Source organism: Nomascus leucogenys, chromosome 4 (genome assembly GCF_006542625.1).
Source record: "Nomascus leucogenys isolate Asia chromosome 4, Asia_NLE_v1, whole genome shotgun sequence".
NCBI lineage: Eukaryota > Metazoa > Chordata > Mammalia > Primates > Hylobatidae > Nomascus > Nomascus leucogenys.
Genome location: NC_044384.1, coordinates 106,617,245 through 106,633,773, shown reverse-complemented (window position 1 = coordinate 106,633,773; position 16,529 = coordinate 106,617,245). Strand labels below are relative to the sequence as shown.

Here is a 16,529-nt window from a genome sequence, read left to right as displayed (position 1 = left end):
CCGCTTAGTGGGCCTGGTGAGACACAAACTGAGAAGGTTGAATAGGAGTGACAGACCACGAATGAGGGGAGAAGTCACCAGAGGAGGAAGAAGGAGGGATTAGTAAAGGTTAGAGGGCGACATGGCCAGGCCAGCCAGCCTGGCATGGCAAAGGTCCTCCTAGTGGCTCCTTTGGGGAGAAGCATGGCGCACACCTATGCGGCAGCTGTCATGGAGCCGGCGCCACTTCCCCTGCTAAGTCTCAGGAAAAAACTGGGGCTGGGGGAAAAGCTGCTCCCTCCTCCCTCCCCTTTCTTCAGATGGAGCTGGTCAAAGGGCAGGGCTTGAGAACAGGGCCCCTGCCCAGAGGGACAGGAGAGGAGCAGCCTGGCAGGAGCCTGGCCAGGGGTCTGTCTGCTGTGGTCTCTAGTAAAGGGGTGCTGGGAGGACAGCTGAGTCTGGGTCTTTCTCCACAGCCTAGGGACCTGGGAAGGGCACAGGGCAAAGGGAAGACACCCTTTCCCAGGTGGGGCAGGGCCCTCCAGCTTTCTCCTTTCCTTCCAACACAATTCTCTTTAGGAATGGTCTTCTCAGGGAAGAACAGCTAGGACTGGGGCCGTGAGAGCTTGCCTTCTGGCTCCCCCAGACTGTGGCCCGGCAGTACCCCAATGGCAGGCGGGTCCTGAAAGAATCCCCATCGGGTTCCCTGCATATCTTACGCCGAGAAGTTGGTCACGGTTACTGCTTGGATACAGGGCTGGATCTATACCACTGGCTACTAGTTTTACAGAAACTCTTTTGCAATGACATCATTTCTTATAAAAGAAAAAAAAGTCGCCAAAAGCCCCGCAACCTTCTAAAAGTTGCCGAAAGACCCAAACAATGGTGCTCTGGCAGGGGGCAGCACTGTCCCTTCTTTTCTCTGCACATGCTCCTCTAAGCCTACGGGGGAAGGCGCCCAGCAGCAGCGGGAGGATGTTGTCGTCCTACGAGCCCACTCCTAATGCTGACTACCCTTAGGCCCAAACCTTCACCCAGGGCCCTAGACCACTGGTGAGAGCTGACCCTGAGGGGGCCTCAGGACGCCAGAAGTCGTACAGGGATGGCTCTCAACCTCATGGCTCTGCTTGCTCCTCACACCCAGAGCTAAGTGCTGCCCCTTCTTCCTATGTAAATCCCCAGAGAAATGCCCATATCGCAGCCAGGGATTGACCACCTTGAGGTTTTCAAACACCTTAGGAAGGTCAGGAGACAGCAGTAGGGACACCAAGGGAGTAGGCCCCAGTCTGGCACAGCCAGCAGCCTCAAAGCTTCCAGCGAAGGTGCTTTGGGCAGATGGGAGGTGATGGTGGGGGTGAGGAGAAGGCAGTGGACGAGCACCAGGGCTGGCCCGGGCAGAGATGACCCAGAGGCCAGGTAAAAGCCTGCTGCCCTGGGGGCTCAAGGCAGACCTGTCTCCTGACTCTGCCCTCAGGACCCAGGCATGGCTGGCAAGCTGACCTGCCTGTCCCAGCTGGGTTAGGGCACCCTGTCAACCACTCTATTTCAAGCCTGTGGCCCCCAGATGGGAAGGGTGCCCTCAGTACCTAGTGGAGTGTCTAATGCAGTACAGTATAAAGGAAGACCTGCCATGGGGGGGATGGAAGGAAATGTAGTAAAGGCAGCCTTTCAGCCACAGCTGCTGGGCCGCGCTCCTGGTGTGATCTGCTATGGCTGCCCCAAGGCTGGAGGACTTGTATGTGGATGAAGACGACCCAAGTGTAACTGCAAACAAAGAACCGTGTCCTGCACACCAGGGGCCTAACCATTGGGCTCCGGTCTGACTGTGAGCAGCTCTCCCAGCAACACTGACCCTGGGTCCTCCCCCTCCCCAGGTGTGGAAATAGTGGGCAGAGCCGCCTGCTTACCGTCTCATCTGTGCAGATGGAGTGCACCTGGGTCCCAAACATCACTGATGTGAAAATGAGGAAGAGCAGGCCCTCAAAGCACAGCAGGATGAGAAGAATCACCGTGGTGGGTGGAGAGAAGGAGCTGCACTCTGAAAGAGAAGCACACAGGGCTTGGTACTGTCACCCACTGCCTGCTGCCCAGGCTCACCGCCCCACTGGGCTCCCACTCTGCCTCCTGCTTGCAGGCCTTCATTCCTCCTGGGTGCCACAGGTCTCTGGCCTCCAGGCTATGGTAAGAATCATCCTGGCCCACGCTGGCTATCTCTCAATCCCTCAGGGAGGCCTCCTCAACAGGCCAGGCCCAAGCCAGGGCTTCCCTTCTCTAACACAAATCATTCCTTATTCACTGCCCCCAGTGCCACAGTGCCTGACACATGGAAGGGCCCAGGAAGGCCTCTGAAGTGAGGCAGGAACGCCTGACGACACCACAGGGGACCCTCCTCTCCTCAGAGAGCACAATGCAGGTACACAGGTGGAGAGGCCTGTCCAGTCCTGCTATGGCCACAGGTTTTCTGGGCATTCCTGTATGACATGCTGCCCCTCTGTGCCCCATCAGCTCACAGGCAGCTGTGGAGGATCACTTGGTGGCTTTGGGATTTTAAGCTCGGCAGGGACAGTTGAACTGCTAGGGCTCAGCCTTGACCACAGTGTGAGGTAATGCACTGCCCCCGCTCCCAGGGACATCTGCAGCACCTAAGCCATCAGTGCCAAAGGCCAGGGAGTTGACCAAAGAGGCATGGGCCCAGAGTAGGTGCTTTCACTATTCTGGCCTCCAGCCCTGGGGACCTAAGGCCAGTCCCGCCATCTTCAGGCCTCCACCCACTGCACTGTGAAGCAGTGAGATTTGACTAGAGGTATGGTTTGCTTTTAAGCAGCAGAGTCCTTCGTCTGAACAAAGTCTAAGTCAGAAACTCTGCGCATGGAAGAGAAAAGCGAAGGTGCTGTGGAGATGGTGGGGATGAGCAGGGAGGGGAGGGCCCTGAAGCGAGGTGGCCTGGGAAATGCCAGGCCTGGAAGGTGGCCTGGGAGATGGTGCTGGCAGACAGGCTAGGCCCCTTGGTTGGCACTCTTCACCTAAGGACTTCTGCGCCTCAATGCAGCTGCCCATGCTGGCTGAGCCTGGGCTGTGGTTTGTTTCTTGTTGCTTCTGTACTTGTGCCTGTTTCCCTGGCTGGAAAGATCAGATCCTGGAGGGCAGAGTCGGGCTTCGCTGATTCTGGGAATTAAGGGAATAAGCACTCCATCCAAGCCGTCCTGCTGGCTCCCCCATGGGAATGTCAGGAGGGGCAAGGGAGGTCAAATGTGGGAATGAGCTTGGAAAGATACCAAGCACCATGTGGGTGACAGGTAAGAAACATCTCATCTACAATGCGTATCTCCTCAGGTTTCCCTGGGAACTTATCAATGCCTCAGAATGATTTCTCTTCTTGGCTCCTTGTGGGGCAGGGCTTGGTTGGGGTGGCCACCAGCCTGATGGGCTGGCTGTAGGTGGCTACAAGTATGGGAGGCCTTGGGCTGGGCAGGGTGTTAGGGAGAATCAGAGGCTCTGACATCTGGCAGACACCATGAGGTACAAATCCTGGCACCAATTCCTGATCATGAGCTCTAACTACAAGGCCCATACTAATACTCTGTTCCGGCTCCTGTGTCTTTCCTGTCCTTTGCATTGTGGAATTACCTGTTTCTTTCTGTACTGGTTTGATAGCTGCCTCCCCAACTACACTTCAAACTACAGGAGGGGACTGTTTTGCTCACTGCTGTACAACCAGCCTTGGGACAGTGCCTGACAACAAAAGGATCTGGGCAAGAGGTTTGGGCTTTCTGAGATTTTGTTTTCCTTTCCGTACAGGGGAATGCTTAAGAATTCATGAAAGAACATCTACACAGTTCGGCCTTGGCCTGGCAGGAGCACATGGGGGTGCCTGCTGGACAAAGCACCTCCTTCTTACCTACCTCTGCTGCCCTGGAGCTGGTGGAAGAGCCCAGGGCCATGGCCTATTCTCTCTCCTTGCAAAGCAGCAAGCATCATTCCTCTGTAGGCTGGGCCCCAGGAATTACCAATGGAGTTTGGAGAGGTAGGAATCAGATCAGGGAGTGTGGAACCACCTCCCTACCATTCTTTAAATATCAACTCAAAGTGCCCTAATCCTGGGGGACAGCCCTCTGCCCCGACTCACACCAGCTCCTATGGCCCAACAGCTCCACCAGGGCTGAGCAGTGAGGGCAGTAACGGTCATATACAGTCAACTCTCAGGCCTCAACTTTGGGGACTGACCTGTGCCTTCCCAGCCTAGCTGCCATAGAAGCTGGGTGCCTGAAGCCCACTCCATCAGGAATTTTGACCACAGTTAATCAAGAGCATGGCTGGGAGGACCCTGACTACTGGAGTCAACCGGACAGGGCTAAAAACCTTGCTCCAGACCTAGGCTTGAATTACAGACCCTCTTGTTAGCTGAGTGATCCTGGAAACTTGTTCATCCTCTGTGAGCCGCAGCTTTTGTCATCTGCAAAGTGGGAAGCATCTCTCCTACTTTGCAGGCTTGTTATAAGGGCGAAACAATGCACCGCTCAAAAAGCCCTTTGGGCCATTCCTGGCTCCCAGTAGTCATTAATGCACTGGTGCCTTCCAGCACCATTCCAACAACAGGGACATTTTGCCTCACTGACAGTCTGTGCTACCCCTATCACCTGCCCAAGTCTGTTAACTTGACGAGAGGTGGGAGGTGTTTGGGATGATAAAATATCCTAATTGGACTCCCTTGTCAAGTCACCAAGGCCACATCTGGAGTAGATCTGGTTCTCCAGGCCTAGCAGAAGGCATGTAACTTCAGAATGCTCACCAAGTGATCAGGAACTTGCTGGCGACTCACCTAGATATGCAGAATGGCAAGTTCTGCAAATACCCACTCACGCCTACCCTCCTCTCCTCTCTCTATTGTCTGCTGGCTTGACCTCTGCCATTTGACTTATGCCAGAATTGTGGGAAGAAGTCAGCATGTATAGGAAGAGCAAAAGTTCTAAAGACAGTGAAATAAAAAAAAGGAGGCCCATGGAGGGAAAAGCTTAGGAAATACAAAGTTCCTTGCTCAAGACGTTTGTCTCACAGATTGTGAGTGCAAAAGAGCCAGCCCAGCAAGTGGCCTCTTAATTCTTTTCCTCCAGCATCTATTGTTTTCCTTCAGGATCTGTGCAATCTTCTGGCTGGAGTTTCTTCCTCAGTATTTGCACATTTCAGTGGGATGCCTCTAAAGCAGGAAGAATTATCTACAATCTTAATGTAAATTCACAATTATCAGTGTAAGCAGTTAAAAAACACCATCACAAAAACCAAACAAATTAATAAAGAAACTCCATGTCCTAGCCAGAAAGTAAAAAATGAATCTCTGCAAGACTGGAATAAAATGACCTTTGATTTAAGTGCCTCATAGAAAGACAGAAAACAAAACTTCTCTCCCAGCACAGCTCCCACGCATTGGAACCAGCCTCTGTGCTTGCTTGGGGCCTGCATTCTCCCTGGGCACGCTCAGTCCAGAGGGTCTGTCTGTCCAACTCACGACTTTACCTGTCGAACTGATGTTAAGGGGCTGCATTTTTTCATGAAGAGAGATTCCAGCCCCTGCCATTTCTTCCCTGTTCAGTCCATAGGCTTTCAGGAGATTTAATAAAATGAGGTTGGCCCCTGGCACTATGAAGGAAATGAAGAGCCTCCCCACCCCCACTCAGGTCACACACCTACCCAGGAGCAGGGAGGAAAGCCTCGGCACATACTCACTTGTCCAATCTTCTTCAAAGCAATGCAGGAAGTGGAATCCCACCATGATGAGGGCGTGCAAGGAAATGAGAGCTATGTACATCTGAAACAGGAAACCAGTGCAGACACCATTGTTGTGAGAATCCTCTGACCTCACAGGCTCCTGAGACAGGGGCACTCAGAATTTGCCACTCAGGAACACTTAGCCAGGCCAAGGCCTGACCAGGAGGGACCAGAGGGCCAGCTAGCGATTACCTACAGATCCCTCTACCCACCAGCCCTGGGTCAAGTGAGCAGCCATCTTTGGGACTATGCGGAACCAGATCAGAAACAAGCCCGTCACCAGACATGACCTGGGCTCCAAGCAGTCTGAGCTGCCTGGGAGGGGGGTTCAAGCCTGCTGTACCTCCTCCCTGAAAAGCCAGGGTGCTGACTGCTGAGGGCCCTTCTAGTCCTTGCACTAAGTAGATTCCACCTACCTGCAGCTCAGGATTTGAGGTCATCACCCAAACTGCCTTCTTGAGCTACTTAGGTCCAACACTTGGGATGGGAGCCCAGAATACAGCCTTTGCTCCTAGCTAATCAAATCAATTTTCTAAACGCTCAAGTGAAGGGCTTAGGAACAGGCACTTGTTGAGCCAGAGAGATCTTTGGCAGGAAGGCGGAGATCTACAGGGCCAGGCAGTATTCTGAACAGCAGCAAAGAACATCGTGAATGCTGAGAATTTTCAAAGGAACAAAGTGCTCCATTGCTTCATGGGGGGCGGGGCAGAATTTGGAAGCTGACTTACTGTAAACAGGACGAAGTACTTCTGGTTGTTCTCGCCTACACAGTTGTTGACCCAGGGACAGTGGTGGTCCATCTTCCGAATGCACCGCTTACAAACACTGAAACAGCCCAGAGGTCAGACCTTTAGGGTGTCCCCATGGTGTTGGGAGGGCCCCGGGGGAACGCAGAACCCATGGCTCCTGCTCCACTCCTCTGAAATGGCTTCCTTGGGCACTGCCAGGGGTTTTGCTGGGTGTGTCATGTGGGGCTTGGGAGGCAGGGTCAGGACCCCAGGGGTGGCAGTCATTCCAAACAGGGGTACAGAGTCATTCTCCAAAGCCCCTTAGCTTGACACATACATAGGACAGAACTGACATGGCTAAGAAAGAGCCGGCTCTCCTGAGGTAATGGGGCTTACAATTTGGTTTCCTGAGAGAAAAAGAATGAGGCAGTTTCAAAAACTTGACCAAATGGGCTAAGATTTGGAGAATGGCTGCTACCTATTTCCCCAAAAGACCAAACCACCAAGGGATGGGTGGAAGTTCTAGAAGCACTATGAGGTGCTACCAGGGAGGGCCAGGTACCTCCACCATGGAAGGACAAAGGACAGAAGAGAGGGCTATTTCAGAGCAAGATCAAGGACAGCAGGAAGCCCAGCTCCAAGAACTTTTCGGCTCTAAGATGATATCCATTGAGCCAAAAAAAAAACAAACAAAGCAAGCAGAAAAGTCACTTGAGTCCAGGTACAGTGGCTCCTGCCTGTAATCCCAGCACTTTGGGAAGCTGAGGTGGGCAGATCATCTGAGGTCAGGAGTTTAAGACCAGCCTGACGAACATGGCCAAACCCCATCTCCACTAAAAATACAAAAATTAGCTGGGTGTGGTGGTGCATGCCTGTAATCCCAGCTACTCGGGAGGCTGAGGCAGGAGAATCACTTGAACCCAGAAGGCAGAGGTTGCAGTGAGCTAAGATTGTGCCACTGCACCCTAGCCTGGACAACAAGAGCAAAACTCTGTCTCAAAAAAAAAAAAAAAAAAAAAAGTCATTTGAGCTTAACTATCAACCAGATCATTTCATTAATTTGCACATTTCTAACATTATTGGGATAATTTTTGGGCTGAGCCTGTTTCAAGCTTATTTGATAGTAAGCACAAACCCGCTCCCCCTTTGGACAATACAAAGTAATAATATGAAACAAGCGTCCAGGACTACTGGGGGCTTGAAAGCAACTGCTTCCCAAAGCTCAAGTTTAGAAAGACTCATTTGCCATGAGAAAGAAAAAAAACTTTTTATCTGAGGGATGTGAGCCTGTTTAATTATTAGGCCTAGAGAGGCACTGAAATAAGACAGCCTGTGACAGCAGTCACGTCTCACACCCCCCTTTGAGATAAATAATTACCTTTTTTTTTTTTTTTTTTTTTTTTGTTAGATAGGATCTCCCTCTGCCACCCAGGCTAGAGTGCAGTGGTGCGATCACGACTCACTGCAACTTCCCGGGTTCCAGCAATCCTTCCACCTCAGCCTCCCGAACAGCTGGGACCACACGTGCACACCACCACACCCAGCTAATTTTTTTGTATTTTTGATGGAGATGGGGTTGCCCAGGTGGGTCTCAAACTCCTGAGCTCAAGCAATCCACCTGCCTTGGCCTCCCAAAGTGCTGGGATGACAGGCATGAGCCATTGTGCCCAGCAAATAATTACCTCTTGAAGCCACTAGCTATGTGGGCTCTAGACTAATGCCAAGTAGCCATGGAATGACATACACCCTATAGTTCAACAATGTACAGCCAATCACTAATCAATGTTATTTCTGTAACCCAATGAGAGTTCCTGTCAAACAGCTTTGTATCAGCCCGCTCCGTTTTCCCTTTTCCCTTTAAAAACCTGCTTGTAAATGGGGAAAAGACTCCCTATTTGATAAATGGTACTGGAGATAACTGGCTAGCCATATGCAGAAGGTTGATGCTGGACCTCTTCCTTACACCATATACAAAAATCAACCCAAAATGGATTAAAGATCTAAATGTAAAACCCAAAACTATAAAAACCCTGGAAGACAATGTAGGCAATACCATCCTGGACATAGGGCAAAGATTTCATGACAAAGACACCAAAAGCAATCGCAACAAAAGCAAAAACTGACAAATAGGATCTACTTAAACTAAGAAGCTTCTGCATAGCAACAGAAACTATCAACAGAGTAAACAGACAACCTACAGAATGGGAGGAAATATTTGCAAACTATGCATCTGACAAAGGTCTAATTATCTGGCAACTATAAGGAAATTAAACAAATTTACAAGAGAAAAACAATCCCACTAAAAAGTAGGCAAAGGATGTGAACAGACACTTCAAAAGAAGACAAACATGTGGCCAAGAAGCATATGAAAAAAAAGCCCAGTATCACTGATCATCAGAGAAGTGCAAATCGAAACCACAATGAGATACTATCTCACACCAATCAGAATGGCTACTATTAAAAAGTAAAAAAACAACAGATGCTGGCGAAGGTGTGGATACAATGGAACACTTACACACTGTTGTGGGAGTGTAAATTGGTTCAACCATTGTGGAAAGCAGTGTGGCAATTCCTCAAAGAGCTAAAAGCAGAACGACCCAGCAATCCCATTACTGGATACATACCTAGGGGAATAGAAATCCTTCTACCCTTTATAAAGACACATGCATGCAAATGTTCATTGCAGCACTATTCACAACAGCAAAGACACAGAATCAACCTAAATGCCCATCAACCTAAATGATGACAGATTGACTAGAGATGTGGTACATATACACCATGGAATACTATGTGGCCACAGAGATGGGAACACAGACACTGGGATCTACCTGAAGGTGGAGGGTAGGAGGGAGAGGGCCAGAAAAGATAACTATTGGGTACTGGGCTTAATACCTGGGTGATGAAATAATATGTACAACAAACCCCCATCACATGAGTTTATCTATGTAACAAACCTTCACATGTACCCCCGAACCTAAAAGTTAAAAAGCCCCTCAAAAACCCGCTTGAATGAAGGCAACTTGGAAGTGTGTTTCAGGCTGCAGTCCTCAATGTTGGCTCAAATAAACTCTCTCAATTAATTTTGCCTGTTTCTTTATTTAGGTCACCAGCCAATAGATGTGCTCATTGACAATTTTTTTTCAGTTCATTATTTTAATGAATTCTAGTCTCCTTTTTATCATTTTGGGGGCATTATTTGTTCAAAACAGGTTGAAATGCTATAAACAAAGCTTTGAAATAACACAATTATATTTCCTTTTTAAAAGTTCTTTAGTTCAAGGCCAGGTGTGGTGGCTCACGCCTGTAATCCCAGCACTCTGGGAGGCCAAGGCAGGCAGATTATTTGAGCTCAGGAGTTCAAGACAGCCTGGGCAACATGGTGAGACCCTGTCTCTAACAAAAATAAAAAAATTAGCTGGGTGTGGTAGTGTGCACCTGTAGTCCCAGCTACTCGGGAGGCTGAGGTGGGAGAATCGCTTGAGCCTGGGGTGGGGAAAGGAGACTGCAGTGAGCTGTGATTGTGCCACTACACCCCAGCCTGGGGCACAGTGCAAGACCCTGTCTCCAAAAAAAAAAAAAAAAAAAAAAAAAAAAGTTCCTTAGTTCTGCTGGGCATGGTGGCTCATGCCTACAATCCCAGCACTTAGGGAGGCCAAGGTGGGAGGATTGCTTGAGCTCAGGAGTTTGAGACCAGCCTGGGCAACATAGTAAAATAGTAAAAATACACATGAATATACATATAAGTATATATACAGAATATATATTTTTAAATTGGTAATGCCTGTTCCCAGTACACAATTTTAAAAGAGCAGATAAGTAGACAGTGCAGAGTCAGTACTCCCTGCATCCTAGGCCTCAGGCACCAGGTGCCACGCTCCCTCCATAGAGCCTGTTTCTGGCATGTTCTTCCAGAGACCAGCACCTCTGGGTTTCTTAATCCCCTCCCCATCTGGGGAACAAACTCCCGAGGGTAACCACCTCCCTGCTCCTGGCTCCTGAGCAGTTTCTCTTTCATCTGCACTTATTTTTAAAAAGGGTTTTCAAGTGGGTGCTCTTGAGACAGTGTTGGCTCAGCGGCAGAGAGGTGCCAAGTGGCTGGACATCCTCTGAAAGCTGCCTAAGAGTTTAAACAAGCTCTTACAGCAAAGCTATTCTTCCCTCTCCTCCCAGCCTCTCTGGAGACAACGCGTGAATACCAGGAAGCTGGGTTTCCCAATGGGCTGAGTCTCGCTGGGCTTCCAAATTAGAAAAATACACACTGCAGGGAGAGTGAGTACAGCCTGCTGAGGGCCACAAGTGTTGGTCTAAAATGCTGGTCCCCGAGTTTCCTGTTTTCAAAGATATGAAATGTCAAACTCGCACTACCCTTCTTGGGCCAGGTGGTGTGCAGAGTGGGTGGGGTGAGGCCCATCCCACGGTGGCTGGAGGCACTGCTCAGAGGCTGAGCTGCTCACAGAGGCCAGAAGGGTGCTGGGGCTGGAGCCTGGAGCAGCCAAGGACAGGGACCAGAGGCAGATGCTGAAGGGCAGTGAAGGACATACCACACCCTGCCCTGCTGTTTCACCTCCAGCACCATCTGCCATGAGGAAGAAAAAATGTGGGCCTCCCCCCACAACTCCTGACTCCCCACAGGGAATCAATCACCTCAGAGCCAGCCCTTTTCCCAGCCCCCACTGCATGCACACGGGCAGGGGGCTCAGCAGTGTTCCCTCCCTAGGCATAGCAGGGCAGCCCAAACACAAGGCCAAGGAAGGCTCACAGTTCACAGACTGAAAGCCTCTTCCACACACTCGCTCAGCCATCTTCCCCGTTTTGGCTGTGGATGGCCTAAATGCCTGAGGCCCTTTCTTCATTCTTTCCACTTGGCAAAATCCACTCTATCCTCTAAGGGTCCTTGTTGTCCACAGTCCTCTCCTGGCATTCCTTTCTGGCACTAATTCCAGAGTCTCGTGGATGAGACGCTGGAAGCTGGTGAGCTCCCATGGCACAGGGACCAAGTGTACAATAACAATCACAGAAAAGACCAAATGCCCTAAATGGAGGTATCTGCGTCCTGGCCTTCCAGGTTTCCCAGGCCCCTTCTGTGTTTCTTTGTCATCACTGTAGAAGAAGGCAGATGCTTCCCTTCTCCCCTTCCTCCAGATTTCCTACCATTTTTCAGGCCCCAAACCTTGGTAGAATCCATCAAGCTCACTGGCTCATATGTACTCAGTTTCTCTGGGGCTTATGGGTTTCCTCTCCAGGGAGGTATGAGGGCCCTTACTTGGTACTCATCCCCAAAGGAGCTGGCTGAGGCTCTCTTGCTTACCCTGGGTGATGGTTCAACATGGAAACATAGCCACAACCCATGGGGATTCTGTCTCTCCCTATATCAGCACTTACCAAACTGTATCATGGTGGAGAAGTGTGCCTGCCCTGCTTGGGTGGGAGGCTCCTAGAGCCAGGGCCAGGTCTAATCCACCTCTATAAGCTCAGAGCCAAGCTCAGAGCCAAGCCCAGGGCCCCTTTTAGCAAGGGTCAGCTGAATGAAGTCTCTGACACCACAGACAGGAAAGAGCAGACCTGGAAAATGAGTTCAACTACATCAGGCTGGGATGCTCACGTAGGGAAAATAAAAAGAAAACAGCAAGAAAGTACTAAGTGAGCCATGGCATCACACACAGGTTTTCATTTTACCCCTCATTGGCTATGACTAAAATTACAAGCAAAAAAGACATCTACACCACATCCTGGCTCCAGCTCAGAAACGATTTTGGGAAAGACAGTGCAGTGGAGTGGAAAGAACAGGGGATCTGAGAGCAGGTCCTCACTTTGGGCTCTGGTCAAAGAAACTTAGGTTCTCCAATCAGCCTCAGCAGAATTACTCTGATCTCTTAGGGTCATTGTGAGCACCAAAAATGTATCCAAAATGCTTTAAAAACAATACTAGTGCTACATAGATTTTCTCAGTAATCATAACCATGAGAAAGACAAAACAACAAGAATCTGTCAGGGGCTCTAAGCAGTCCAGGACTGTCTCAGCCTCAGTGTGGGTGTCTGGGGTGTGGAGGCGGGGGGGCTGCCAAAGTCAGAGGTCTCTCCCTCCTCATGCAGAAGAACCTAGCAGGGGTGTCTAATCTTTTATATTCTCTGGGCCACACTGGAAGAAGAAGAATTGTCTTGGGCCACACATAAAATACACTAACACTAACAACAGCCGATGAGCTAAAAAAAAAAAAAAAAAAAAGTCTATGCATACATCTCCTAATGTTTAAGAAAGTTTACAAATTTGTGGTGGGCCACATTCAAAGCCATCCTGGGCTGCAAGTGGCACACAGGCCATGGGTTGGACAAGCTTTAAAGCATAAGCCAAATGCCATGGCCATCCACATTAGCATAAATGGCTCCTCCCACAGAGTTTGCATATGCTTCCATGGTCCCTATGAACAGGAGATTGACACCAGGACGAAAGAGCATGGGGTTTCAGAGTGCTTCTCCTAGGAAGGAAAGACCCACCCACATACCATAGGGCAGGAAGGAACACCTACAGGCCCAAGGTCTGGGCGTATCTGTGGTATCCACCAGAGACAAGGGAATGGAGACAGTCTCAAATTCTAAAATGCTGAGCGCAAACATATGTGCACACATGCACCTTCACCTGAGCGGGCGAGGTCGACATCAACTTTAACCAGGCAGGCAGCCTCTGGGCTCAACAACTATAAACAAACCCAGTCTGTCTGGTGTGCTGGGGATTCTGCTTATCCAAAATTGTGGGTCCCCAGTTGGCCTGGGCCACCACACACCATCACAAAGGAGCAGTTGTCAGCATGCATTTCTGAGGCAGGAACAGGCAACTCTACAGGTGTCCTCACTTTAGTTCATCTGAATCAGCAGCTCTTGCTTTGCCCAAGCTGACTTGTTTGCTAGCACACAAGACTACCTCCCTTGGATCATCCTGGGGAGAGAGGCAAGGAAGAGGCAGTGAGGAAAATGCCAGGTGGCGGAGGCAGCTGAGGGCTCAGGGAGAGAAGAGAAAAGAATCACCAAAAGTTTTTTTCTATAATACAAAGTTAACACCTCCCTGTTCTGGTCCAGCCTTTACAAACCCAGCACATCCCTAACTCCATACACATTCTTCTATTAGCAATAGCTTACGCTTGTTGAGCTAGGTGACTCACAGTTACTCATACTTAATCCTCACAACAAACTACAAAGAAACAACCCTTTTTACAGAGGAGAAAGCTGAGGCTCAGAAAGATGCAGCACCTGGCCGAAGGTCCACAGTGTAGCAAGCGACACAGCTGAACTTCCAACACCAACCACTCCAACTTCAAGGCCAGAGTCTGCTCCATCACACCGGGCTATCCTGAGAAACCACATAAGCAAGCTGAGCTTTTTAAAAAAAATCTGAGTGATGGTTAGAAAACAGCTGGCTCCTGAGCCCAAGAGTGGCAAGAAAAGACCAGACTGAAGCCTCCATCTCAGGCACAGGAGGCAAGCCTTGAATTAGATCTCAGAAGCAAGCTAACCCACAGACAGAAACCCCGGAGGAGCTAGCAATCACCATAGACCCCTGCCCAGGCTCCTCAGCCCTCTCCCTCAAGCAGGTGGCAACCAGTTGAGGAGGTCTGCAGATTTCTCTCTTTCAGACAGAAAAACAAACATACATCTACATAAAGTTACATGTGTCATCCCCAAACTGGAGTTCCTGTGGAAAGAGCCCTGTCTGGACTTGGAGCCAGAACTGCCGGGACCCAAACCTGTCTCTAGTACTCACTGCTGTATGACCTTGGAGCACTCACTTAACCCCTTTGAACCTTAATTTCTTTATCTAGGGAGGCCATCCCTGCAGCAATCCCAATTTCCAGGGGTGAGTAGGAAGACGAAAATAGATGACTGACGCTGAGGCAGGGCAGGCTGTGGTGCCGCAGGCACAGCACAGGTAATGGGGAGCTGACTCTGGAATCTGAGTGCTGGAGACTGGCCACTCTCCTCTGAAAGACAGGCAGCAAGGCCAGGCAGAAATCGCCATTCAGATCTCTCACACACCCAAATGTCTCCACAGGCTAAGCCTGACAAGGATGATCTCCAACACCTGGAGCAGATTCATTCCTCTATAACCCCTCCCCACCCAAACACATACCCTCTGAAAAGGGGACCAAGTGACATTTTTGTATTTCTGTAATTTAGCATTTAAAGTTTCCTTGTATGCCAGTCGAGGTGGCTCACACCTGTAATCCCAACACTTTGGGAGGCTGAAGTGGGAGGATCACTTGAGCCCAGGAGTTCGAGACCAGCCTAGGCAACAAAGTGAGACTGTGTCTCTACAAAAAATAAAAAAATTAGCTCGGTGTGGTGGTGCATGCCTGTAGTCCCAGCTGCTCTGGAGGCTGAGGCAGGAGGATTGCTTGAGCCCAGGAGTCTGAAGCTGCAGTGAGCTATGAGCTTGCGTTACAGAGTGAGACCCAGTCTCAAAATAAATAAATACAATTTTTTTAGAGACAGGGTCTCACTTTGTTGCACAGTCTGGAGTGCAGTGGTGCAACCTTGGCTCACTGCAGCCTCGGACTCCTGGGCTCAAGCGATGCTCTGCCCTCAGCCTCCTGAGCAGCTGGGGCTGCAGACGTGTGCCACCACACCCAGCTAATTAAAAAAAAAAATTTTTTTTTTGAGATGGAGTTTCACTCTTGTTGCCCAGGCTGGAGTGCAATGGCACAATCTCGGCTCACTGCAACCTCCGCCTCCCAGGTTCAAGCGATTCTCCTGCTTTGGCCTCCCGAATAGCTGGGATTACAGGCATGTGCCACCACGCCCGGCTAATTTTGTATTTTTAGTAGAGATGGGGTTTCTCCATGTTGGTCACACAGGTCTCGAACTCCTGACCTCAGGTGATCCGCCTGCCTCAGCCTCCTAAAGTGCTGGGATTACAGGCGTGAGCCACTGCGCCTGGCCTAATTTTAAAATTTTTTTGTAGAGACAGAGTCTCGCTTTGTTGCCCAGGCTGGTCTTGAACTCCTAGGCTCCAGTGATCCTCCTGCCTTGGCCTCCCAAAGTGCTAGGAATACAGGTGTAAGTCACTGTGCCCAGCCAGTAAAGTACAACTTTTAGCTAGATGTCTTCTCATCAGAAAAACTTAATAAAGAAACCTGAAAACAAAATAGAAAACTGACCACAGATAAGATGGGGAAATGGCTTTCTTTTTTGGTTTAATTCTGCAACTATCATAACCTTTAGAAGTTTTAAAAGAAAGCCGTCATTCAAGGACAACCCCTTCATTTCAAGTCCTAGACATTCACAGAATGATTTTCTAAAGCTTTTTGTCATGGTACCCTTGTAATAAAGCTGTGAGGTAGGAAAAGCAGAAATCCTCTCCATTTTACATATATAAAAACAAAGGCCCTGCCCAGGTCCTATGTCAGGTGTAGCAGAGCCAAGTCCCAGGACAGGTGTCCTGAGCTCAAACCAAATGCTCTTTGCAATCTAGAGGGCTCACAGGGACCAGGAACGAGACTCACAATGATCACTCTCTGCCCAGAGCACGGGACATTTGGAATCCTGATGCTGACTTGGCCCATGTTGGGGAAGTGTGTGCTACTCCAGGAGGCACGTGTTGGCAGGGATGGAGGGAGGCAGGACAGTGGGAGAAGAGAGGTGAGCCCCAGTGAGTGTACCTGCAGTGGTGGGCTCGGTCGGGCTTGATGCTGCAGCATTTGGGACACTTGTACACCACCTGCCCAGGCTTCAACTGTAAACTCTCGATGAATTCTTTAGTGGCATTTCCTTTGGGCACTGCCCCCTGTAGGAAAGATGAAAGGTATCAGGGTTGGGCTGGGGGGTTCTATCAGCTCTAACATTCTACAGTGGGGATAGTTACTTGAAAGCAGCAACCACACACACACATGGACAGGACACTTTGATACCAACAACATGTGGACTCTGTGTTCAGAATTATGCCAACATTAAGGAATATTTATTGACCAAAAATTTTTCTGAGGAAATGCCATTAGGCCACATTAATTCTTTGATTTCTTTTCTTTTCTTTGTTTCTTTCTTTTTTTTTTTTTTTTTGAGACAGAGTCT

The 16,529-nt window shown here is 49.6% G+C and overlaps 1 protein-coding gene across 8 annotated transcripts in view; it reads right to left on the bottom strand.

Moving 5' to 3' along the window:
- The window catches only part of ZDHHC3 (zinc finger DHHC-type containing 3), a 60,529-nt gene that overhangs the window by 12,123 nt on the left and 31,877 nt on the right, over positions 1-16,529 (bottom strand). For 7 of the 8 annotated variants that reach the window (XR_004029769.1, XM_030811975.1, XM_012497956.2 and 4 more), the window contains 4 exons: positions 16,121-16,245; positions 6,471-6,567; positions 5,701-5,782; positions 1,887-2,017 (listed from right to left, as the gene is read on the bottom strand). Coding sequence is in view for 7 of the 8 variants with exons in the window: in XM_030811975.1 (XP_030667835.1) it covers positions 1,887-2,017; positions 5,701-5,782; positions 6,471-6,567; positions 16,121-16,245 (435 nt within the window). In the remaining variant the exon portion in view is untranslated. Of the gene's footprint in view, positions 1-1,886; positions 2,018-5,490; positions 5,575-5,700; positions 5,783-6,470; positions 6,568-16,120; positions 16,246-16,529 lie in introns of all 8 variants that reach the window. The other variant, XM_030811979.1, reaches the window with a different exon arrangement.